The 27,572-nt window shown below is 37.7% G+C and overlaps 1 protein-coding gene across 1 annotated transcript in view; it reads left to right on the top strand.

Moving 5' to 3' along the window:
* LOC132306072 (squamosa promoter-binding-like protein 12) overlaps window positions 1–24,921 on the top strand; it is a 39,306-nt gene extending 14,385 nt beyond the window's left edge. Inside the window, exons 4-10 of the mRNA XM_059803271.1 lie at window positions 1,237–1,311; window positions 1,452–1,559; window positions 1,655–1,775; window positions 1,927–2,068; window positions 22,811–22,952; window positions 23,303–23,935; window positions 24,336–24,921. Of these exons, the coding sequence (XP_059659254.1) occupies window positions 1,237–1,311; window positions 1,452–1,559; window positions 1,655–1,775; window positions 1,927–2,068; window positions 22,811–22,952; window positions 23,303–23,935; window positions 24,336–24,764 (1,650 nt within the window). The 3' untranslated portion in view covers window positions 24,765–24,921. The remainder of the gene's footprint in view (window positions 1–1,236; window positions 1,312–1,451; window positions 1,560–1,654; window positions 1,776–1,926; window positions 2,069–22,810; window positions 22,953–23,302; window positions 23,936–24,335) is intronic.
* The last annotated feature ends 2,651 nt before the right edge of the window (window positions 24,922–27,572 follow it).

Here is a 27,572-nt window from a genome sequence, read left to right as displayed (position 1 = left end):
TTCAATATATAAGGTTCTCAGATTCAATATATTTCCTTCTTTTGTAGTTTCGCTTTGTTGGTCTAACTAAATTTGCCTTGATAAGTCTTCCATTACCCCTTGATGAAATATGTGACTTTTGGATCTCTATCCTGTTGTACTGGTTCACATTCTACATTCAAATCAATGTGGTTATGCTCAATGTACACAATGCTCCCCCTTGGACTTGTCTAAAAATGTGTAGTGGATCATCCAATTTTTTTTTTTTTACTTTCACATTTTTCCCATTCTATTCAGAGACCTTTTCCCCTCTTTTTCCTCACCCGTCTTTGACTTCATCATCTTCAGCATCAACATTGTTGGGGCAGTTTGAAACGCATGAACACAAAGATCCAGTGAAAGCCAGCAAAACAATCACACACAAACGCAAGATATAACGTGGTTCAGCCAAAACTGGGTTTACATCCATGGATGAGAAGAGATTCCACTATGATTCGTAGAGATATTACAACACTATAGTACCAACACCATTTACATGCCATGTCACCGTGTACCACTCTACGAGCCTATCTCCTAACTACCAGTGTCATCGGTGTTTTTCCTACTCTCCAACCCATAAACTCCCTCACGAGACTTCATCTCTCTCAATTTCATAAGTCTCAACCCAAAACCTAGGTATCTATTTATAAAGTTACAAATGCAATTCCTTGTTGGACGAGGATTACAATTCGTTGGAGCCCAAGACTCGTGTAACAAGAAATTACTTAATAAAATACAACTCTAAAATAGGAACCTAATTAGATTCTCTTCATAGTTCTTATCATCCAAGAGTTGGTACTAGACTAGCAGAAGGTCATATTCTATTGTCTGAAAATTAGCCTTCATATATTTGCTAAATATTTTCATTATTCTCAAGGCAATGCAAGTGGGTTTAAATTGTAAGGCAGTATTATCTTCTCTGCAGCCTTTTGCTGCTGTGATGACAAGGAGGAAGAGAGTTGAAATATTTTTTGCTTTCACCTAGAAAATAATTCTATGATTTAACCATCACTTTTAGCAACAAAATTGTGCATTTGGGCTTATTGGTGTATGGATGTTACTAATATTCTGGTAAACTGTTTTGAAGCAGTTTTATTCGTCATCTCTTCTTCTAGCATCCATTTCTTGTAACTTATCTTTTTCTCCCCCTATTGTTCCTTTAAAGTTTGTCTGTCTTTATTTGTATTTTCATATTTTGGTGGTGTTTGGCGATTACAGAGCCGCACAGATCGAATTGTTTTCAAACTTTTTGGGAAAGAGCCCAGAGATTTTCCTTTTGTCCTGAGATCACAGGTAGTTTCAAAACTTTAATTGTTTGAGTGCTCCTTTATATTGTGTTATTCTTTCATTTTTTTTTGTTTTTAATATTAACTGAGTTGTCTTGGTGTTTACACCCTCAGAAAGTTTAATATTTGAAATGTTTGAACTGCCAGATTCTTAACTGGTTATCTCATAGTCCTACTGACATGGAGAGCTACATTAGGCCTGGTTGTGTCATTTTAACAATTTATCTTTGTATGTCTGAATCTGCATGGGAGGAGGTATGCTTCTGCTTTATAAATCCATGAATGTGGAATTGTGGTTCTATATTCGGGTAAATCTCCTAATCTTTCTTAGCCTTGATTGCTTCATATAGCTTTGCTGTAATCTGAGCTCCAGTTTGAGTAGGCTTCTGGATGTCTCTGATGATAACTCTTTCTGGAGAATCGGATGGATTTTTGCTAGGGTGCAGCATCAAATGGCATTCATATACAATGGTCTGTTCCCTTTTAAGTCCTTGGATATTTTTATTTTTTAATTTTTCTTTTAAATTTTTTTTTCACATTAGTGTAACTAAGTGATCGGGAGTTTGTGACAACATGTCTATATGGAAGATTGGTCATTCTTGCTTCATCTTTTTTGATGCAGGTCAGGTTGTTGTGGACACATTCTTACCTTTCAAAACAAATAATTGTAGTACAATATTGAGCATCAAACCTATTGCAATTTCGACATCCGAGAGAGCTCAATTTTTAGTTAAAGGATTTAACTTAACACAGCCCTCCACGAGGTATTTATGATTCTTCTTTCTGTTTTTATTCTCATCTTATTCTTGACTGTCAATGTACTCTATATATGATTTGTGGTTGTACTTGTATGTTTTACACTAAAGATTCTACAGTATTAATGAATGGACAAAACAGCCAAGTATTTTAGAATGGATTGACAAAATTAACCTTCTTTAAATTAATTTTGATCATTTAAGCTATCTAACTGGCACCTAATATGAATGAAACTTGCACATAATCTAGAGAAAAACTAAAGTAGTTGAACGTTATGTAGGTATCTAAATAAATGCATCAATATATTATATACAAACTGTAAAGGGTGTTTTAGCAGTCAAACAACTTGACAAATAATTTTGCCAGTAATTCTTATTTATTTTCTGAAATGTATAAGAGATATAAATGAGTTGGCGGGTTAGTTTGACAATTATTTTGTCAGATATCTATATTTTTGGGGCCATTGCTTGGTGCAGTGGTAAAAGTCCAGGCTGTCAAACGTGAGGACGTAAGATTAAAGGAAGCCGATTTGTGCAATAATGCTGATGGTTTGGACTTCACCTAGCCATCACTCTCATCATTCTTGATGAGTGAGGACCAACGCTAGGTAATGGACTTTTTGCTAGTTCTAAAATCTAAACTTGGCCTCGGTTTTCATTTACAAGAAATTTTGAACAATGAACAGTTTTTTTAAAAAAATTTAAAATAAAAATTAGCTCAAAATTCCCTGGAAGTGCAAGAAATTTCTAATCTTTTAGGAAAATAAATAACATTATATTAGAATGGCTTACTTATTTTCATATTTCCAAAATTTACCTTTTAGTCAAGCTTCAAAATGGCTAAAATTGTTCCTTTACATGTAGAATCAACAGACTTTAAAGCTACTTTACTGCTTAGCATACCAATAGATGAATTAGGGAACTTGATTTTCTCAAAAGCAAACACGGTGCTACCAAATTAAAAAGTGTAAAATTTAGCATTTTGCAAGTTCTAACCACATAAACTTAAAAATTACAATACATGCATAAACATACATTGAGCTGTTAAGGCATTTGCAATCATGAACCTTGAACTACAAAGTGACTTAGGACAAATAGTTATGTGATACCAATTCAAGAAGGACAAGTAGTAACCAGAAAGAAAGAAGGGGATGAAGATGAGATGAGACTAGGAGGAGGTGGGAAGACAGACGAAGTGGGTGGGAAAATAGAGTGAAGGAGATAGGTTCGAGAGCTTGAGGGATTAAGAACAACAAGAACAAGAGCGAGAAAAGATATAGAAAGAGTTCGCAAACTCACAATAACAATTCAATATTCCAAAGCTGAATTGTTTGTTTACAAAGAAGCCTTTATATGGGCAAAACATTAAGCAAACCCTAATATATGAAAATACTAAAATAGCCCTAAAAATAGAACATTGCCAAAAATAACAAGGAATATAATAATGTAGACCTAAATTACAAAAAGTCCTGATTTTATTTCTCTTTTCCTCTTCAATAAAAGTGATGCAGGAGCATCTACAAGGCTCTCCAAGACTAACCCGGCCCGCTAGCCAACTAGGCTTGGGTTCTAGTTTTTTGGGGACTTAGTTATTTGCTTATTTTCTGTGTCTTATTTAATTTTTATGTTTTATGTTATTTGGTAGATGTAGTTATAGTCTAGTCTTTTTAAATAGTCATGTGGTTGTCCTGTGAGTTTTTAAGTAATTTGAAGGGTTAGGATTTAATAGTTATTGAAGTAATCAAGGGCTAGGATGCTAGGGCTGCTGTAACCCTAGTATAAATAGTCTATTAAGAGACTTTGTATGCAGGTTTTTTTTTTTTTTCCAGAAAATCTGATTTAGAGTTTCTCCGTGTCTCTTTGCCCTAGAACTCATCTATCTACGTTCCAACTTCAATTCTATTGCTTTCTCTCTCTAGTTTTCTGACTGTTTATTGCTGGAAATCCCTTTCCTTCGTGGTTTTTTCACTGCTGCAGTTGCTGGACAGCAGCTTATCGCTACTGCCCTGCACCAAAAAGTAACGTTGGAACATGTGCAACTCGTGTATGAATCACACCCCGTTCTCCATCACAAAGCAACTAAAGTAAACAACTGAGTGACAATCATAAAAGACTTCAGAAACTTTGCAAATCATAGATTATTTGTTATGGTAGGCAAAGTGGCAGCATTTCTTAACTTATCTTGAATATTCCATTTGTAAGAATCAAATCCAACTTTTCCTATATTTATTGCTAAATTTTGTATTATTTCATAATGTCCTAATATTGTGAATAATTCTTAAATAATTAAGAAATCCTCAAGAATTTTAAATAATTAGGGTCAAGTGCAAAAAACACCCCTGTAGTTTTAAAAATGTGCAAATAACACCCTTGTTGTTCAAATGCCACCCCTCTAGTTTCAAAAAGTTGCAAATAAGGGCTTTTTGTCAGAGGGGCAAGTAAAAATACGAAAATACCCCCCAATATTCTTTATTCAATAATAATAAAAAAATTGAAGAAGTTGAAATTACCCAAATAGACATTGATGAAAACTACATCGTTTTGGGTAATGAAACACCACACGCAAACTACGTCGTTTACAAAGCTTTCAAGTAAGGACTTACGACGACGATGAGCCGTTGCTGTCGCCGGCCACCGGAGGTCGATTTGTTTCGGAGGAAGACGAGAATGAAGAACACGAAAACAAAGAGTTTCGAGGTTTCTTAGTCAATCCAATCTCTTCGTCCAGTACTGATGAATCTGTGATCAACGGTGGCGGAGATTCGATGAATGTGGAGGTTAAGCTCATGCCGGAGGTTGTGGTTGGTGATTTCTTCTCTCGGCTCAGCCTATCGACTCTCCATAGTGTGCATAAGCTGTATCCAACCCAATTCTAGGGAGAGAAAGCCTAGAGAGAGAAAAAGAGATGGCGATCTCCGATGCGGTGGTCGGGAACCTGACGACACTGTACCTGGCGGTGATTTTGGCTATCAAAGTGTACGGCCTGGTGGTTGGGAAGAGCTTCACTGGCGTGTATACTTTATATGTTGTATGCACTCATCAAACACCTTTGGTTCATTAGCACAGAGGTGTCGGCACTTATTTATTGGACCCACATTTGAATAATCAAATCCCTCCCAACCTCACTCGCATGTGCCCCAGCTCTCTCTCTCTATGTTTGTGTGTGTGACTGTGTGTAATTCAGATGAAGAAAATTGAATAGACTTTGAAGATCAAAAGAAATCGACAATAAGAATGTATGCAACTGACAAGATGGAATTTTGAATCTCTCTCTCTCTCTCTCAAATTATGGATCCAAGAACTCGTCTTGATCATGCTCTGTTTCAGCTCACGCCAACCAGGACCTTTTTTTTTTTTTGTTGTTTCCATTATTTCCCAAACATACCACATTTTATCAATCATTCTTTTGGAAACACATACAACATTTTATCAGTCATTCATTTGAGCACTCAGAGAGGCTCTGTTTTGTATTTCTTCAGTGATTTGTGTGTGCGCTAGAGAGAGAAAACGTTATGGGAGGTAACAGGAGTGTGTTGGCTGTGTCGGTGATGTTATTTTTGCTAGTGAGTTGCATCAATGGGGAAGACCCATACAGATTCTACACATGGAACGTCACTTATTTGTGATTTTGGGAATTATGTGGTTCATTAGATTGGATGTATTTTTTTTTTTTTTTTTGAATGGATCTGGTTTTGGTGAATTGGGGATGGGGTTGAGCGAAAGAGAGGATACAGATATTGATATATGTGTGTGTATATATTGTATATTATGGATTACTTGTTCAATTCTCACACAATTTGTCAATTCAGAGTCTCGGTTACTCTCTCTCATTGTGTTGATTATGTGTTCTTACAAAAAACCCCCCCTTACTTTCAAAAGTGTGCAAATATCCCCCTTTGGGCATTTTGGGTAGTGCAAAAGGGTATTTTTGGTATTAAAGGCCAACTTTTGCTCACATGCACGGCACATGCCAAATTTGTTGGTCAGAAGCCCTTATTTGCAACTTTTTGAAACTAGAGGGGTGGCGTTTGAACAACAAAGGTGTTATTTGCACATTTTGAAAATACAGGGGTGTTTTTTTGCACTTACCCCTAAGGGAATCTGACTTAAAATTTGTCTAGAGTTTGCTTTAATTAAAGTAATTGTTGGTATTCTTAATTTCCTTTCAGACCAATAAAAAATTCACTTCCAATTGTATTTTCAATCTTGATTGATTAAGTTAGGTGCCATGTAGCAGGAGTTCGGAAGAACCATGTTCCCATTCTGGCAGTACATTGACACCGCCTCAGCAAATATTTCTAGGGATGGCAATTTGTCCTGTTCCCATTGATCCCTGCCCCTAATTGGACAGGTTTGGGGAGCAGCTTAAACTGGGTGGGCTGGAGATGGGGTAAAGGAAAAAAAACCACAAGAGAAAAAGGCAGGGTTGGGAAAGGGGTTCCCCACCTTGCCTCAACCTTGTTAATGTATATAAATATATAATATTATTCTGTACTTTTAATATTATTAGTTCTATTTTTAGTTGGGTGATGGGGAAAAATTGTATATCCTTGGATGAAATCATGGATTTTTTGGGTCCCTAGGTCCGACCTTTGTATTTTTTTCGTGATGTGTTCCCCTCTCTAATATACTCTTTATTTATGAAAAAAAAAAAAAAAAAAAGGATCACTAAAATATATCAAGTACATCTAAATAATTCTAAATCCCTAATTTGTTTTTTGATAATTATTAATCAAATGTTTTACATACTATCATGATATGAATATTACTCTAAAAGAAAATTTGCGCGCGCGGGGGTGGGGGTGGCGCATGAACCATGTGGAGGTGGGTGCAAATGAACCATGTGGAGGTGGGTGCAATGGCTTCTCTTGAATGGGGTGGAGCAGGGACAGTGATGGGGAGGGACTCCCTGCCCCATACCTTATTCCTATATAATTCCCCTCAACAAAGCCCTCGATAAAATTTTGTACATTCTGTTAACCCCAAGGGTATTTGGGTGATTTTGACGTTAGCAGTCTATTAATGTAAGAATTCAATGTTCTACTTGAGTGATGAAATTCAGATTTTCATTAAAACTCAAGTAAAAGACAGAGCTTAAATAGACCTGGATCATGATTATGGAGCTCAAAGGCTCAAAATCACTGAAGATCAACTTCATGACCATGGGTAGTATAGACTTGCGGGGAGTGATGGAACCTTTTAAAGTGATATTTGTTGCATGATGGTTGAACCTCTGTGTATTCTAGGGACGCGTTCCCCTCTTGAACGCTTTCTATATATTTTTACTTACCAAAAAAAAAAAAAAAAAAAAGCACTAGGACCTAATAAGCTAATTGTGCAAATCATTGAAAGACGAAGCTTAATTGATGACCTTTGAACTTAGTTGATTCATGCTATAAGGGCAAACTAGTCTTTTATCTTGTTGAAAGTCACTTTAGTCCTTAGAAGTTGCACATTTGCATTTACAAGTGACTTAGACGTTAATATGATTTTAGAAGTCTATATGGCCAAAATAGAAAAGAGGTTTATGCTAAAGGAGTCCTAGAGATGGTGTACTTACAGACCTCCATGTTTTCAACTTCTGGCCATTTCCTGCAACTGAGCAATTTTTCAGAAAGTCTTATAGATGTCTATATGGAAGTCATAGTAATGTATCCGATCTTTATTTGCTAATTTACTACAAGTGCATATTTTTCAGAAAAAGTGACTTCGATGTCTATATGGTCATTTCCTTGAACTGCCTATTCTTAAGAAAAATGCTCCTAGATGTCTAACTGGAAAAGAAAATGGCACGTAGACGTCTATATGAAGACTCTTAGACATCTATATGATCTAAAACTTTTTGTATCAGAACCAAACACACCTTAAAGTACTCTTTAAGTGTCACATTTTCCAAAAAGGCTACAAATAGAAGGTCCCTCGCTCATTTAAGACAACTTTTGATAAATTTACTAAATTGGGATAGTATCTTGAACATTATATTGAGCATTCATACCTTCTTGGCTAGAGTTGAGCTTTCATATAGGGCGAGCTTTGATTTGTATCTCTATCCATTAAAGGATGTTGAATTTAAGATTTACAAAGAAGAAGAAACACCATGTATGGGGTTTGAATATTTGAGAGAGAGCCACAGTCGACCTTCTCTCACTTGTTTTATATAACAATTTAAAGTACAAGGAAAATTACCAACTTGCTCTTATAAGAAATACAAAATACGCCTATATACATTCTAAGACTCCCCCTTCAGCTGGTATGTATCATATAATCCCAGTTTGGAACAAATAAACTTTAGTAAACATATCAGCAAGTGATCTTCAGATTTAGCAAATGGTTTATATCTTATCTCGGATAAAGTAACAATCAACTTTAATATGCTTGGTTCTCTCATGATACACACGCGGGTTTGGATGCAATGTGGAGAGATGCTTGGTTATTGCAAAAAATGGAAGAGGGGCCTGACTTTCAAGCCAAGTTCTTTAAGGAAATGTTGTAGCCATGTTAACTCACTAGAGGTGTAGGCCATCGCACTGTATTAAGTTTCAGCACTAGAACGAGCTACCACTATCTGCTTCTTACTCCTCTAGGTTATCAGATTACTACCTAAGAAGGTGCTATATCCTATGGTGGATCTTCTATATGAGTGAGAACAAGCTTAATCAGCATCTGTAAAACCTTCTACCTTATACAACAAGAGACCAGGAGCTTGCTTAAGATATCGGATAATCCGAAGAACAGTTTTCCAATGTCACACTCTAGGAGCTCCCATGAATTGACTCAATACACTTAACTGTATACGACATAGTAGGTGGAGGATGGTGAGATAAATTAGTTTCCCAACCAGTCGCCGGTATCTACCATGGTCATCAAATAAATCTACCTCATCAGCCAAGAGTTTAGTGTTTGGATCCATAGGCACGTCAATTGGACGACCACCTAAAGACCCAAATTCCTCCAATAGGTCCAGCACTTACTTTCTTTGAGACAAACATATACCTTGCTTAGATCGAGCAACTTCATTGCCTAAAACGTATCCGAGTTTCCCAAGTCCTTAGTCTGAAATCGATGTTGCAGAAACAATTTCAACTTAGCATTTCCTGTAGAGTCATAGCCGGTGATAACGATGTCATCCACATATGTTGCAAGTAAAATGTAACCTGTTTCGGTATGTTGATGAAATACTAAATGGTCTGTTTGGCATTTGACGGAGACCAAATCCTAGTGTTGCCTCAGAAAAATTTCCAAACTAACCTCTTGGTGACTATTTCAAACCATACATGGCTTTCTTTATATGACAGACATGTGTCGATACTCCTCCTGAGCAACAAACCCAGGTGGTTGCTCCATTTAGACTTCTTCAACTAAGTCACCATGTAAGAAAGCATTTTTAATATGAAACAATGGTCAACAATAGAAATTAAAACACTAACAGAAGAAATCTTGACAACAGGAGAGAATGTCTCATCATAATTCACACCATTAAGTCTGTTTGTAACCTTTAGCAACAATGCGTGCTTTTAGATGCTCAATAGAACCATCAGAGAGATATTTCACGGTATATACCCACTTACAACAAATAGCCTGGTACCAGGACGCAGTGGAACATGTTTCCATGTTCCCTTACAATGCAAGGCATCTATTTCATCTTCCATTGCTTTCCACCAACCCGAATCAAATAAAGCATCGTGCTCGTTCTTAGGAACAAAAGTAACAGAAAACTTGGAAGAAAAATATGAAAAAGATGGTGATAAGAATATATAAGAAACATAATTAGCAATGGATGACTTATGACACGAGATTGAGTACCTTTATGAAGTGCAACAAGGAGAGAGTCAAATGCAGCAGATGGTGTGGGATCCAAAGACTCTAAAGAAGGTTGATGAGGCGTGGCAATAGATGGCTTTGGTCTCAGAGTATAAACCTATAATGGAGCAATGGGCTGCGGTAAACTAGAGTGGCTGGATAATGATGGAACAGAGTGTGAGGAAGTCTCAGCACTAATATTAAGAAGAGCACTTTTATAAAAACAATATGGAATAGACACAAAAAGAGACATCAGCGCTAGTGAAATATCGTTTAAGGTTAGGACTGTAACAATGATAAAGCTTTTGAGTACGAGAATAAATGAGAAATACACACTTGGTGGCACGAGGATCAATTTTATCAAGACGGTGTCCAAGATTGTGGACATAACAGACACACCTTGGGAGTAATGGAAAATATGAGAGAATTAGGAAACAAAATATAGAGAGGAGATTTTCCATTCAACACAGAAGATGACAATCAGTTAATGAGAAAACATGCAACTTTAAAAACATTTCGGGACACGCATATGAAATAAGAGAGCACGAGTCACTTCCTAAAGGTGACAATTCTTATGTTCAGCCACACCATTTTGTTGTGGGTTGAAAACACAAGATGTTTGATAAATTAATGGCTTTATCACAGAGATATGCATCAAAAGGAGCTGAGAAATACTCTTTGGCATTATTAGACCACAAGACATGAATTTTTTATTTGAAGAGTAAACTTCTCAAAAGGCGCTCAAAGGGGAGCGAACCCGAAGAAACAAAAGGCTCCCAAGGCAACACTACAATTTCAAGCTATCTACAAAGTCCAAAAAGAATATCCATAGGTATACAATTCTGCCCATTAACCCGAAAAAAGAGGGAAGATAGAATATTAAACTTGAGAGACCAAATAGGGGACTCCTCCCCCTCGAAGGATCTCTTATTCCCCTCGTGCCACAACCCCCACCAAATACAAAAGGGAGTGGCCCTCCAAGCATCTTTGACTCGGCTCTCCACTGTACACCTTTTCCAAGCCTGTAACATACCAACCGTAGACCCTGAAACAACCCAATCCACACCCAAAATGACCAAGAACATAGACCAAACATCCCTTGCCACGGGGAAATGCAACAAAAGATGGTTCATAGATTCTCCCGACTTCTTGCACATCCAGCACCAATTCACCACGATATAACGCCTCCTTCTAAGTTTGTCGAGAGTGAGGATACTTCCAAGGGCAGCAGTCCAAGTGAAAAAGGTCACCTTCAATGGAGCTTTAGTTTTCCACACAACTTTCCAGGGGAAGATGGGTCATGAAGGCTCTGTAAGGTAGCGGTAAAATGACCTAACCTCAAATGCCCCTCCAGAGGTGCCCAACCACACCATCTCATCCATACCCTCACCCTCCACCGCTTGCCTATAGGTCAATCCCAGAAAATCTGCAACCTCCAAGATCTCCCAATCTTTAAAATTTCTATGGAACTGCACATCCCAAGAAGCCCTCCCATTATCAAGCTGATAATGGTCAGCAACTATAGCATGTTTATTCACTGAGATCTTGAAAATACGAGGAAACCTGCGAGCCAGAGCAAAATCCCCACACCTATGGTCCTCCCAAAAGCAAACATGACTTCCACTCCGAACTCTGAACTGGATCCGTTTGGAGAACTCATCTCATCCTTTCCAAATAAGCTTCCAAGAGCCCATGCCCGCTGGTGATCTCACCTCCTTAGAAGTCCACCCTCCAAAATCTTCCCCATAATGGCATGCAATAACACGCCTCCAAAGATACGACCTCTCCCTTCCAAATCTCTAAGTGCCTTATTAAACAGCTCCAACTTTCGGATCCCCAAACCTCCTTTTCTAATAGGGATACTCTATCCTAATTGACTAAGTGATACTTGAACTCGTCTCCCATGCCTCCCCACAGAAAATTCTGCCGAATCTGATCTAGTCTATGAACCACCACCATGGGCATCGGGAAAAGGGACATAAAATAGGTAGGGAGATTCAAAAGGGTGCTTTTCATGAGAGTAAGCTTTCCCCCTTTGCTTAAGTATTGTTTCTTCCACCCTGAAAGCCTCCTCTGAAAGCGCTCAACAACCGGGTCCCAAACTGAAACCCTCCTCGACGTGGTTCCCAAAGGTAGCCCCAAGTAGGAGATCGGAAATGACCCAGCTCTACACCCCAAAATATCTGCTAACTCATGGATAAACTCAACATCCCCAACTTGAACTATCTCACTTTTCCCAATATTGAGCTTCATGGAAACACAATATCTCTTCCAACCCCACTCCTCTTCTCAATTCCTCCACCACTCCTCCCCTCATAGTAGTAGAGATAAGACTTTTCAGCTCTCTCTCTCTCACCCCCCCCCCCCCCCCCCCCCCCCCCCCTTCTCTTCCAGCACGGACTTTTCTTATGTTTCACCAACACCTACTCATCATTCACCGCTTGAAACATGCCCAGAATTTGCTCGTCTTCCCCAGCACATGACAGCCCCGAAAGCTTGCTCTCCCCTTCAATACAGTCCAAGAACCACTCATCCTTCGAACCTTCCAAGTTAGATACCCTCTGCACCTCTCTAAATGCTGCCAAAGGAGTATCAATTCCCACCGTGCCAGCTCCACCAGTGTCACAAATCTCCCACACAGGTGCTGGAAAATCTGGAGGAGAACTACAATCATCAACTGCCCAAGAATCATTTCTGAAAGGCAAATGGCATACATCAAGGTCTTCAGCAATCGGTGCGCAAGCATCTCTGTCATTCCGCTTTCCCCCCATTTGTCACTGCCGCACCTGCATTAGCCCCGGCACAATGAAGACTCGGATCTGAACGCAAAATATCTGCAGTTCCACCATCAATAAGCAGTTGGATCCCACACCCAACACACAGAATAACACTTTCATCTTCCTTTCCACTCGGCATTAACATGACCAATTCACTATCATCCACATCACACCTGGGCTCATAACATGAGATAGCCCCTGAAATTTCAGAACAATCAGAAATCTCCCCTGAAATCTCCTCAATACTGCCTTCGAAATCGACCTCAGCCACAGGAGAAAGCTTCTGAAAACTCAGCATCAAACCTCCATCCTCCTCTCCACCAACACTCCTCAACACCCCACAAGGAGGAGTAGAAGAAAAAGGAAAAGATGGGGAAGAGAGAAAGGGGTTCAGGGCAGAGTACATACCTGGGTTATGTGACGTCCCATTGGATACCACCCAATTTTTTTTTGTGTTTTTGTTGAAATAAGTGTATTATTATTATTTTTATTTTTATTAGCTGTTTTCAACCTTTTATTAGGTGTTTTATGTAAGATAGTAGAAATATAAAAAGAAGAGAAAGAAGAGAATTGTGTAAAGGTTAGAATGAGATGTATAATATGTAAAGGCTTGAATGAGATAAATCACTCGTTCACGGCTCTAATATTTATAGATATAAAGAGCTCATGCTTATATTACAAGAAATGAAACTAAATCAAATCACAGCATATTCTGTAGCATATTCTATGGCATATTCTATAGTATAATCAAATCTCTACTAATATGGCAAGTCATTCCATAAATTGTGGCCATCATATCTGCTAACACTCTCCCTCAAGTTGGTGCGTGGATATCCAAGACGCCCAATTTGGACAATGCATCTTCAAACATGGTCATGCTAGCACCCTTTTTCAAAATCTACAAGTTACAGAGTGCAAATCTGACTAGCGATGATTTTCTCTCAAATGAAGAGTCGATCAACAAATCGAAAATGTCTCCTCAGACCATAAACAATCAATCATATCTCCTCAGACCATAAACAATCAATCATGTCTCCTCAGACCATAAACAACCAATAATATCTCCTCAGACCGTAAACAACCAACAATTTCGCCTTATACCATTTCCCTTCATACACCTGTTTAAACAATGTAGATGAAAGAATCAACAATGTCTCATCTAACCATAAAAAAGAAACAATTATGTCTCCTTAGACCATTTCTGAATAGGTGGTGCCCAACTCGCAACGCCCTAATTGAGATCGGACCACCCCATAGTTGTCAAAAGCGCCGAAGGCGCGCGCCCGAGGAGCAAGGCGCCTACAGGCGCAAGTCCTGCGCCTTTGTATGCATAAGGCGATGCCCTTTGAACAGGCGTGCGCCTTTACATAAGAGGCGAGAGGCCCCGGGCGTAAAAAAGGCGCGCCTCCTTTATTTTGTTAGTATTTTGTTATTAGTTTATTATTTGCTGTTTGTTTATTATTTATTATTTGTTTATTATACTTTTTAGACAACTTTACTAAAAGAAAAGAATAAATAAAAGCAAAAGGAAAGTGAAAAGTGAAGTGAGTCGGCTAGGGCTGAGAAACTTTGAAGCAAAGAGAAAGACAGAGGCTTGCGATTTGAAGGCTTGAAGCAAAGACACGGTCTGAATCTGCCGACTTTCTCTCACGAATCACAATCCGAATCCAGGTAAGTTACTGTTCTCTCCTTCTTCTCTCTTCTTTTCTCTCTCTTCGGCAGATTCTTCTCTCTTCTTCTGCAGATTCTTCTCTCTTTTTTTCTCTCTTCTTCTTCTTCTTCTTCTTCTCTCTTTTTTTCTTCTCTCTTTTTTTCTCTCTTCTTCGGCAGATTCTTCTTCTTCTTCTTCTACAGATTCTTCTTCTTCTTCTTCTTCTGCAGATTCTTCTTCTTCTTCTCTCTTTTTTTCTCTTCTCTTTTTTTCTTCTCTCTTTTTTTCTCTCTTCTTCGGCAGATTCTTCTCTCTTCTTCAGCAGATTCTTCTTCTTCTTCTTCTTTATAGCAAACTTTCTCTGTGCACAGTTTTATTTATTTTTTTATTTTTATTTTTATTTTTATTTTTATATGAAATATGTGTCTTCTTTTCTTTTCTCTTTTGAATTGAACTGTAAGTTTGGAACTGGACTGCAGCTCTGTGTCTTCTTCTCCCTCTTTTTTTTTTTTTTTTTTTAATGAATTGAACTGGAAGTTTGGAACTGGACTGCAACTCTGTGTCTTCTTTTCTTTTTTTATGAATTGAACTGGAAGTTTGGAACTCGACTGCAGCTCTGTATTTTTTTTTTTAATTGAAATGTTAATATTGCTTTGAAATTGAAATCTGGTTTTGCTAATTGACATGAAATCTGGTTTTGCTAATTGAAATCTGGTTTATTTTGTTACAACACCAATAATTGACATGAATTTATTTTGTTATCTTGAATTTGAATGTAGTTTGTACTTTAAAAGATGCCTAGTATTTTATTGTCTATGTTTGTTTTAGTTTTATCTCATTATTCTCATTAGTTGACTTTTGCATCTTTATATTATTATGTTTAATTATTTACTGTTGAACTCAAGTATTTGATTTAGTTGGCTTTGGCATCTTTATGTTGAATATTCAACTTAAGTAATTGATTTAGTTGACTTTTGCATCTTTATATATAGGTTTTTTTTTTTTTTTTCAACGTGCGCCTTGCTTCAGTCAGGCGTGCGCCTCAGGCTCCAGGAGGCCTTTGCGCTTTTGTGCGCCTTGAGCCTTTAACAACTATGGACCACCCTGCCTACCCGACACCTCCCGGATGGACGATGTTACTTTAGACCATTCTTGAATGGGTGGTGCTGAACTTGCAATGCCCTCATTACAGTCGGACCATTCTGGCTCTGATACCAAGTAGAAATATAAAAAGAAGAGAAAGAAGAGAAATGTGTAAAGGCTAGAATGAGATGTATAATATGTAAAGGCTTGAATGAGATAAATCACTCATTTATGGCTCTAGTATTTATAGATATAAAGGCACATGCTCATATTACAAGAAAGGAAACTAAATCAAATTACAGCATATTCTGGCACAACAGGTTACTAGTGTGCTCTTGAATGGGCGCAACTTCGTATCTTGGTTCCGTTCTCTTTAACTCTATATTACAGGTAGAGGGAAAACTGGTTGGCTTTTGGGTCTAGTCAAGGAACTAGAAAAGATGGATACTAAATATATTGCATGGGACATGGACAGGTGCACCATTCTGGGTTGGATCTTCAACTCAATGGATGAGGTTATCTATAATATGTTCATGTTTCACACTTCTGTTTTTCGTTTGTGGCAAGCCCTTAACAAGATATATGCCCATTCCCGCAATGACGCTTGTATCTTTGAACTTTATTAGGAGATTGCTCATGCATCTCAGGAGACACTCAAGCTGTCAGTATCAAAGTATTTTGGGTACCTCCAGTCTAAGTGGGAAGAATTAGCATAGTATGAACCTCTCTTCGATTTCTCTAAAGAAGCTATAACTCTTTTGGTCAAGAGACTGGATCGCCAGCATACCTACCAGTTTTTTATAGGTTTACAATATGAGTATGATGCTTTTAGAACTCAGATCATAAACACCTCTCCTATGTCTGATTTATATGATGCCTTCGCTACTGTTGACCATGAGGAGCATAGACGTTAGATCTCTTAGCCAGTAGCTTTACTAGAGACTTCAGTTGATCAGATGGCTCTTGCTGCTAATTCTAAACTTTTAGAGGGAAAGGTTATTTGTCAATATTGTGGAGCCACGGGTCATGTAAAGGATCGTTGCTTTAAGCTTTATCCCGAGATAAAGCAGAAATTTTCTTGCAATAGTCCTTCTGGCCGGGCCACACTACCGCAGTAGCCGATACTATTGGTGGGTATACTGCTCCACGGATTGTTGTCCCTCCTGCTTCAACTCCTCCTATACCATCTTTTCGGGACTTTAATCAGTTACAGTCCCAGATTGGTCAGCTTCAGGAGCAGTTCGGGGCTCTCTTCTATTCCCACGGCTACTATAGCTACAGGTACTCCTGCTTTTCTTATTAAAATGGGAAAACCTACTTGGGTTTTGGGGTTCGGAGCCAATGATCACATGACTGCTGAGTTGTCATTATTTTCTACTCCCGTTACCCCTGTTAATAAGGCTGTTAGTCTAGCCGTTGGGTTAACCATCCTTATTCGTAGTAAATGAGGTGTTCATCTATCCCCTGTTATTCTTTTGCCATCTGTACTTCATGTTCCTAACTTTGCATTTAATCTTCTATCTGTTAGCAAACTTGCCAAATCACTAAATTGTGCAGTGATTTTCTTCCCTCATTACTGTGTTTTTAGGATCTGTGTTTGAAGAGGATTTTTGGCAGGGGATATGAGCATGATGGCCTCTACTACTTTAGGGATCCTCCACCGACACCTCCTCCACTTGCTTTAAGCCTTCAGGCCTCTGTTCTTCCAGTTTCTAGGTCTTATGATTTTTCTTTTCAGACTTCAAATTTATGGCATGCTCGCCTTAGCCATGTAAACTTTCAGTATTTATGTCTGCTTTTCCCCTCATTAATAACCGCTTGTAAGGATAATAAGTTTTAATGTGAGATTTGTGAGCTTTCTAAACATACTAGAACCAGTTATATTTCTCATATGCATCGTGCACCTAGTATGTTTGATTTCATACGCTCTGATGTGAGGTGTCCTTCTCCTGTTACTGCTTTTTCTGGATATCGTTATTATGTCACATTCATTGATGATTATTCCCGTTGCACATGGGTATATTTACTTAAAAAGAAATCTGAAGTTTTTCCCTTGTTCACTCAATTCCTTCAAATGATCAAAACTCAATATAAAACTGTTGTTAGGAATATTAGGTCTGACAATGGTCGTGAATATGTTTCCAATGAGTTTCAATCTCAACTTAACCAACAGGGTATTCTTCATCAATTTACTTGTCCATATACCCCTGAACAGAATGGTGTGGCAGAGCATAAAAACAGCTAACTAATGTCAGTTTGATGTCTTTTAAGTGGTATGAATGTGCCAAAGTCATACTGGCACATGGTGATTCTTACTACTACTTTTCTCATTAATCTTATCCTAGTAAAGTATTAAATGGTAAGGCCCCCTTACAAGTGCTTCAGCCTGATATTACTCTTTTTTCCATCATGCCTCGGGTGTTCTGATGCACATGTTTTGTTCCCTATCGTAGCCCTTCTCGTACTAAACTTGATGCCAACGCCATTAAATGTATCTTCTTAGGATACTCTTTAATGTCAAAAGGTTATAGGTGTTATGATCTAGTACACAAACACACGTATCACTCTCTTGATGTCACCTTTAATGAGCATACCCCTTTTTATGGTTCTAACACAATCTTGCAGGAAACTTCTACTCCCGATCAAGAGGCTTCTCCTCTTGCTCGTCCTCTTCCTATTTTTCAAGAAGAGTCTTCTCTTGTGGTTTCCTCACCCCCTTTACAAGTGGTCTATTCTCGCCACCCTCGTGCTTCGCCTCCACTGCCTTCATCCTCATTAGACACAAGTTTAGGTACATCTCCTATCTCTCGTTTACTTTTGCCTGACCCTGTTCCTGAGTCTTGGTATCCCACTCGGGACCGCAAACCCCTTGCTCGATTTGGATTCGCTTGTAGTACTGATTATCCTATTTCGTGGTATATCTCTTATGATGGTCTTTCAGGGTCTTATTAGGCCTTTCTAGGCAAACTTGATTCCATTTTCATTCCCAGAAATGTCTCTTTGGCTCTCTGGAATCCCAATTGGTTCTTTGCTATGATGGTAGAAATGGATGTTTTATAGCAAAATGAAACATGGGAGCTTGTATCTCTCCTTCCTAGTGAGAAGACTATTGGTTACAAATGGGTATTCAATGTTAAATATCTGGCCGATGGTTCTATTGATCGGTATAAGGCCCGTTTGGTGGCCAAAGGGTTTACTCAGATTCCTGGTAAAGACTTTAATGATACATTCGCTCTAGTAGCTAAATTGACCTCAGTTTGTTTGCTCGTCTCCCTGGCTGCCTCTCACAATTGGCCTCTTCATTAGCTTGATGTGAAGAATGCTTTCCTTAACGGTGATCTTCTTGAGAGTATTTATATGGATCCCCAACCTGATTTTCGGGCTGAGGGGGAGTATGCTGGAAAGGTCTGTTGATTGCAGAAGTCTTTGTATAGGTTAAAACAATCTCCCAGAGCTTGGTTCAGTTGCTTCAGTTATGTAATTCTATCCATGGAGTTTGTTAGATGCCATTCTGACCATATATGTTTTATCCACCGTTCCTCCACTGGTCGATGTATCATTCTTCTTGTCTATGTTGATGATATCATCATTACTGGCAATGACATCCTTGGGCTTACTCAAGTAAAGCTTCAATTGGCTAAAGCTTTTGATGTGGGCAACTTAGATATTTCTTGGGAATTGAGGTTGCTAGATCTAAGTGGGGTATCTCTCTATCGCAAAGGAAGTTTGTCTTGGATCTTCTTCGAGACACGGGTATGCTTGGATGTAAACCTACTTCCACTGCTATGGATCCTAATCTGAATATCTCCGCTGAGTTTGGAGATCTCCTTTTTCATCCCTCCCAGTATCAACAGTATCAGTGCTTGATAGGACGATTGATTTATCTTACTAACACCTGTCCTGATTTGGATTTTGCGGTTAGTGTTGTGAGTCAATTTATGCATGCCCCTTGTACAGCTCATATGGATGCGGTATATCATATTCTTCGATATAGTCCTGTCCTGGACTTGGATTATTCTATTCTTCTAGAAAACAAGTTGGGCTATCTTGTTTCAGTGATGCAGATCATGCTGGGTCTAAGACTGACAGACGTTCCACATCTGGCTTCTGTACGTTCTACGGAGATCATCTTATATCCTGGAAAAGTAAGAAGCAACCTGTAGTTTCGAGATCTTCAGCAAAGGTTGAGTATCGTGCCAGGGCCAGGGTACTTGTGAGATTCTCTGGCTTCGATCTTTCTTGGAGGAGCTAAGGTTAAGTGAAAAACAGTCCTCAGACTTGTTTTGTGATAGTAAGTCGGCCATTATGCTTGCTTCAGATTTTGTTCTTCATGAGAGGACTAAACATATAGAGGTGGACATTCATTTTATCGGAGAGAAGGTTCGTTCGGGAATTATCAGGCCGTGCTTTGTTCGGTCCTCTAATCAGTCGGTAGATGTGTTTACCAAATTCGTTGGTCCATCTTTGCTTCATTCCTTGATTACCAAGCTTGGCTTGATTGGTAATCTTCACTCCAGCTGGAGGGGAAGTGTTGAAATATTATTATTTGTATTTTTATTATGTGTTTTAGATAAGATCTCCGTAATCATGGGATCACTTAGATAAGATCCCCGTAATCATGGGATCACGTAGATAATATCCCCATAATTCCCATAATTATAGGATCATGTAGATAAGATCCCCGTAATCATGGGATCACGTAGATAATATCCCCATAATGATAAGATCCCCGTAATCATGGGATCACGTAGATAATATCCCCATAAATTATGGGGATATTATCTACGTGATCCCATGATTACGGGGATCTTATCTACATGATCCTATAATTATGGGAATTATGGGGATATTATTTATGTGATCCCATGATTACGGGGATTTTATCTATGTGATCCCATAATTATGGGATCACATAGAATTTGGCATATTTCTTGTTTTTCTTAGATTTGATTTCTTTTCTTTGTACCATATACATGCCCGTAACAATCTTCTTCTTTGTCTTGAGATCCTGGAAAACACAATAAGTGGTATAAGATGTAACAGAACAATGAAGGGCTTTTGTAAGCTTACTAATAGACATCCAGTTAAAGGGAAATTGAGGAAAATGTAAAACAGATGAAAGAGATTGGGTAGAATTAAGTTGAGTCATTCCAACACCTGAAACTTCAGATGATGAACCATTACCTAGAGTGACACTCTGAGAAGGGCTAGAATGAAGGTGAGATAAAAGATTATTGCAAGCAGTCTGATGCTCCCGAATCAATAATCCAGGGACTATGAGTGGAAGATAATAAATGTGTGGATGCAATACCTGATTGAGCACAGATGGCCATAGAGATGACAATGAAACCTGTTGTTGCGATAAAAGCTGAGCATACTTGGAGCATGTGAGATAATGATCTTATCAGATGAGTGGGCATCTGATTGGGCATGTGAAGATCCCACAGTGATTGGGGGTGTGATTAGTCTGACCACAGTAAGTACGTTTAAGTGGTTCTCTACCTTGATCTTGTCCTCTCCTCATCTGAGCACAAATTGGGTCGTACTTGTACACTTTAGTAGCTGCCATACTAGATGAAGAAACTTAACACCAGGAAGAAATCTGAACTGGATGAAGTAAAATAGAATAAACAAGGGAGTTAAGGCTGGCTATAGTGAGTCTGAACTGGCCGAAAGAATGTAAATTGACTGGAGAAAAAGGGAAAAAAATCTGACTAGCTGGAAAGTGAACTGACCGAACTGGATTGCTGGAAAGTGAACTGGCCGAAACTTGCTTGCAGGCGGAAAACTGAACTGGTGGGAAGAGAGAGAAGAGAGGAAGGGAACCAAAAATAAAAAAAAGAACTGCTAACCTCGTTCGGGTTGGATCAGTTGATGTGATTCAGATTAACAAATTAGATTGATCCATTCAGACTTGTTGGGTTTGATGCAGCTGGGTCTGCCTGGTGGGAATATCGGGTTGGGCAGAGTCCACCTTTTCCCCTTATTTCAACAACCCTAGCCGCTTCAAGTCTTCTCCAATGATTTTTTTTTTGATAAGTCAGTCTTCTCCAATGATGACTGCAACCAAATCACCACCACTTCACAACGGCATACACAAAACCACCACCACCATTACACGAAGACCACCACAAAGACCGACAAGAATGGCGATCTACAAAGACGATCACCAACACACGAAAAAGATATATAGTGATTACTATACGGCGGATCACAATCAGCACCAATGATAATGGCGATGATGATGTCACCAACGATAACCACACATCTCAAACCCGCTTTGATACCATATTGAATTTAGGATGTACAGAGAAGAAGAAGAAACATTGTGTTTGGGGTATGAATATTTGAGAGAGAACCACAATCGACCTTCTCTCACTTGTTTTATATAACAATTTATATTAGAAAGAAAATTACCAACTTGCCCTTGTAAGAAATACAAAATACGCCTATATACATTCTAACAAGGAATATTTGTTGTTGTATTGAAACACTTTTCTACACTTGATTATTGTTGTATAAGGGTTGGCGTAACCCTTGAAGTCTAAGTGAGGTATACACTTAGCTAAGAGGGACAAGCTTGTGAAGCTTTGTAAAGGTTTCCTCTCCCTGTGAACAAGAGTGCTATAATGGATTGGAATCCTTGAGGTGTTCTTGAGGTGTGGACGTATGTGGGGGTGCCGAACCATGTTACGACTTGGTGTTCTTTGAGTTTGCATCTCTCTACCTTTCTCTCTTTTTCTTCAGCTTGCTTATATACTTGCTGAGTTTTCATTTTAAACAATTTAATCGAAAAATTTCCTATCGCTTTCCAAAAGACCCAACTTACCCCCTCTTGGGTCATTGTTTGGGCAACACATTTATTTACATGTCATAAATCTTTTTATCTCTTCTTAATAAGCTATTTCCATCTTGATGGAGGAAACTTATTAGTTGGTAGAAGAGAACTGAACTTGTTAATTTCTTTTCCTGACTATTTATAGAGAAAGAACTATTATTAGTGGAATTAATTGAAAAATATTGGATGCAAATACAGTTGGTTTTCATGGGGGTTATAGATTATGTATAGATTTAGCAACCAGGATTCAAAGCAACAAGTCTTTCACTATATTTTACAATAAATGCAACCATACTTAATAATAATAAAAAAGAATTACCATCTTTACGTCATAAAATGCTAAAATTGATGGTTTCAATGCAATCCTTCTCAAAGTGATGTAAAAATGTAATAATAATAATAATAATAATAATAATAATAATAATTAAAAAGAATTACCATCTTTACGTCATAAAATGCTAAAATTGATGATTTCAATGCAATCCTTCTCAAAGTGACGTAAAAATGTATTTGTCCTTTTTTCATGTACCTTTGGAATTTGAAACTATATAGCTGTTTCTAAGTTACGTCATGTTTGTTATCCACACCCTTTCTCTTGTCAGGTTACTCTGTGTGCTAGAAGGGAACTATCTGGTTCAGGAAGCTACCAATGAGGGTGTTGATGGCCTCAAAGAGAATGATGAACTCCAATGCCTCAACTTCTCTTGCTCTATCCCTGCAGTGACTGGAAGAGGATTTATTGAGGTGTTTGTTTCTCCTACTTATCTCATATTTCCTCCCATCATAAGTAAAATATGCTGATTTTCTTTTTATGACTATCATCTTGTGTCCAAAAAGCTTGCCCTTGACAACCAATCTTTCATTCCTTGGGTATGATTTCATCCCTGGGGTATGATTTCATCCGGTTTATGGTTTGGCAGGCTTGGCTCCATAGAAATCATGGCTATGCCAGTGGTGGCAACAAGTCAGCCTGCCAATGGTTCACATGGCATGTCAGGCCATATGTGTGCGTGTGTGTCCGCTACAATATATGGCTTTCTGTTATTTTTTTAAAATATTCCTCGTTAGGAGTATGATTTCTTGAAATCTTCCAGGTTGAAGATCATGGACTCAGCAGTGGTTTCTTCCCTTTTATAGTTGCAGAGAAGGATGTTTGCTCTGAGATATGTATGCTTGAGAATGCAATCGAATTGACTGGGACTGATGACCTCCAGGGAGGAACTGGGAAAATGGAAGCAAGAAACCAAGCCATGGATTTTATACATGAAATGGGCTGGCTTCTTCACAGAAGTCACTTAAAGTCTAGATTGGGTCACTTGGATCCTAATTCAGACCTCTTTCCTTTCAAACGGTTTAAGTGGCTCATGGATTTCTCGGTGGACCGTGATTGGTGTGCTGTTGTCAAGACACTTCTGGATATTCTTCTTGATGGAACTGTAAGTAAAGGAAGGAACCCATTCTTGAAGCTTGCACTGTCCGAAATGAGCCTTCTCCATAGAGCTGTGCGGAGAAATTCTAGGCCTGTAGTAGAGTTTCTGTTGAGATATGTCCCCGAGAAAGTTTCAGAGGAATTAAAATCTGAGCACAAGTCATTGGTTGGCGAAGATGACAGCTTCTTGTTTAGACCTGATGTTGTTGGCCCTGCAGATTTGACACCTCTTCATGTGGCTGCTGGTATAGACGGCTCTGAGGAGGTATTGGATGCATTAACTGAAGATCCTGGAAAGGTAATTCCTTCTCTTTCAATACTCAAAGCCCCTGTTCATGTGGGCCGCAAAAGTGATGTTCAGGTTGTGTAGTGTTTAAAATTCGCACTTTAAGCTCGCTGGTTTGACCGTCAACTGAACCCACTATCGGTTGCTTTAACATTTAAACAGGACCTTGTACAAAGGGGAACAATCTGTGGCATAGATAATTCATAATAGCTGAGTCAACTTAAACATTTTGTTCCCATTTTCTTGGTATTGTTGGAATGGTTGTCAACGGAGATTTACTTGCATATCTAACTGCCCAGCATTTTTTAGCATTACTCCTCTCTTATGTCATCAATCCTCTGTTATATCAAAGACACTTGCACCATTATTAGCACCATTATTAACCAAAGATGCTGATCATGGTCTGATTCAGGTTGGAGTTAAAGCATGGAAGAGTGCTCGTGACAGCAAAGGTTGTACACCTGAAGATTATGCTCGATTGCGAGGTAACTACTCTTACATCCATCTCGTCCAAAAGAAAATTAATAGGAGACTGGTAAGTGGGCATGTGGTGCTCGACATTCCCAATATTCTGTCAGATTGCCACGTCAACCAAAAGCAAAATGAGCAACAGATTGTTAGTACCCAAATGAGACCCACTCGGCAGCCGTGCAAGCTCTGCGATCGGAAGATGGGTTTTGGAAATGCCAGCAGATCTCTGCTGTATAGGCCTGCAATGCTCTCAATGGTGGCCATAGCTGCAGTCTGTGTTTGTGTGGCTCTCCTCTTTAAAAGCTCACCTGAAGTTCTGTATGTTTTCCGTCCCTTCAGGTGGGAGTTGTTGGACTATGGACCTCGCTAAGTTAATTTTAACTGCAGAATTGTTAAAACCTGATACAGCTGTTTGTATTTATTTGCTTTTATAGACTGTAAAATTGAGATATGGTGTAGAATTAGTACTTCGACAGATTCTGAATTTGGTAAAATTGTCAACCTATCAAGTGTTTGTTGTTCTGTCAGGAATGTGACTGGCTTTCTAAGGAAAACCTAAGCAACGAGACATCCATAGTTGTGACATCTTTGAAAGAGGCTGTTAGAAAACGGTTTAATGCGGAAGCTTTTAAAAATGTTTCCCATTGTTGTAGTAAATCATGATCTAAGACGAGCAAAAATTCCATACGTTTGGGCATTTCTTAGTATTGTCAATAATGTAGAACAGATGCAACAACTTCAAACCCCAGGCTGACTTTGCTAACGACCTACAAAAATTCTGATTTTCAGATATGTTTTAGCCCCGGATGTTAGCTTTCCTCTTCTTAAATTTATAAAATTACTTTGCCCTCTCCCGCTTAAAAATAAAAAAATAAATAAATTCCTTTTCCACTCCTTATGAATAATGGTATTGTTCATTAATGTGGAAAAGGAGTGCTTCATATTTTAAATTTTTTTAAAAATTATTTCTTCTATTTATCCTTTGAGCATAGGGCGTTTTACTTTGGGTCTATTTATCTTTTCAGATCTCAAAATTTTGGGATCTCAAAATTTTTTTTTTAAAAATAATTTCGTTTGAGTATAACCCTTTGAGTATAACGTTTTACTTTTGGTCTATTTTTTTTTTCAGATCTCATATTTGTAAGATTTCAAACTTTTCAGATCTCAAATTTCGTTTTGCTTTGATTTTTTAACGATTTCACTGCGTATCACTAGTACGATTTCATTGTGTATCACAGTAAAAAGTTTCATAAACATCTCATCTTCACTTCTTATTAGATAATGAACTATAGTAAAACGAAATTTGAGATCTGAAAAGTTTGAGATCTTAGAAATTTGATATCTGAAAAATAAATAGACCCAGTGTAAAACGTTATACTCAAAGGGTTATACTCAAAGGATAAATAGAAGAAATTATTTTTCAAAAATTTTAGATGTGAAAATTTTGAGATCTGAAAAGATAAATAGACCCAAAATAAAACCTTATATAAATAGAAGAAATTATTTTTAAAAATATTTGAGATCTCAAATTTTTGAGATCTGAAAAATAAATAGATCCAAAGTAAAACGCTATACTCAAAGGATAAATAGAAGAAATTATGTTTAAAAAAATTTAAAATACTGCATCCATATTCAATATCATACACAATAGCAAGAATATCATCCACACAATAGCACGACAAATCCTATAGTTTGGTACCGTTTCATCAACTGCGACAAAATTAAAGCAAGGGTAACATTACTTTGTTTATTCACACTTGAGCTGCCAAACCTGTTCACTAACCATAGAACTAAAAACAGTCTAAGAAGCCCAAACTAGTGCTGGACATTGTGCAAAAAAAAAATAAATAAATAAATAAATAAATAAAACTCTTTCCGTATAAAAAATGTGCAAGAACATCCTTACTATTTATTATATGCAAATAAATCTTTATATTTTTAAAATTTGAAGCATCTTTACAATTTTTAAAATTTGGAGCAAATTGCAACCAATTTTTTTTACAAAATTTCTAAAATACCATTAAGGGAATTTTAGGTATTTCTTTTTTTTTTTATATATAAATAAAATAAAATAAATACTAAAACAAATATATAAAATAATTAAATAAATAATTTTTGGGATTTTTATAAAAAAAATTTAAAATGCCTTTATTTAATTTTATTTTTTGTTATTTATTTATTATTTTTAATTTTATTTTTTTTGAAGGGCTTGGGTACGGGGTAAGTGCAAAAAACACCCCTCTAGTTTAAAAAAGTTGCAAATAACACCCCTGCCGTTCAAAATTGACCCCTCGAATTTCAAAAAGTTGCAAATAAGGGCTTTTTGTTAGAGGGGTGGGTAAAAATACGAAAATACCCCCCAATAATCTTTATTCAATAATAGTAAAAAAATTGAAAAAGTTGAAATGACCTAAATAGACATTGAACAAAACGACGTCGTTTTGGGTAATGAAACATAACATACTCAAAACTACGTCGTTTAGGCTAAATACACTAAATTAGGGTTATTCAACCCAAGCCACACCATCAGTCATCTCTATTGTCGATCACACACACACAGCCCTTCACAAACATAGACACCAAAGACGAAGCAAACACAATCATTTTCGTGGCTTGATTGCGGACGATCTGTAATTTCTGGCTATTAGGGTTTGAGATCAAAGACGAAGTGCTGCCATTGAAAGGAAAAAACACGTTTATGAGGTTAGGGTTTTTATGTTTTCATGTTTCTGATTTCTTTAATGATGATAAAAGTTAGGGTATTTATGTTATAGCGTTTGTATTTGTGTGATTCAATAGTTTCTGTGATGTTATTGTTATTTTTCTGTTCAATAAAGGATTTTATTCGAATCTGTATGGTCCCCTTTAGTGTTTTGTGTCAATTGTCAACGAATTTGGGTTCCACATGTCTCTATTTGCTTCGATTATAGTTAAATAGCTTCCACTTTGTCTTCTTCATGTTTATTGCAGTGTATTGTATAGTTGTTTTGTTACGGTTTGAGATAAAAATGAGGGCCTTTTGCCCTTTTTTTTTTTTTTTTTTTTTTTTTTTTTTTTTTTTTTTTTTTTTTTTTGGGCTCCACATGTCTAACAAAGTGTTAAACTGCCTTGAACTTGTGTAATTTTTTATTTTTTATATATTTTTTTTGGCATTTGAGGTTGGTTCTGTTAATGTTTT

The sequence above is a fragment of the Cornus florida genome, unplaced genomic scaffold (genome assembly GCF_030987335.1).
Source record: "Cornus florida cultivar Cherokee Brave unplaced genomic scaffold, ASM3098733v1 CherokeeBrave_3.0.0_Hap2_Chr05, whole genome shotgun sequence".
In the NCBI taxonomy this organism is placed as follows: Eukaryota; Viridiplantae; Streptophyta; class Magnoliopsida; order Cornales; family Cornaceae; genus Cornus; species Cornus florida.
The sequence above is the reverse complement of the archived record's forward strand: the minus strand, read 5'-3'. Positions and strand labels throughout refer to the sequence as shown.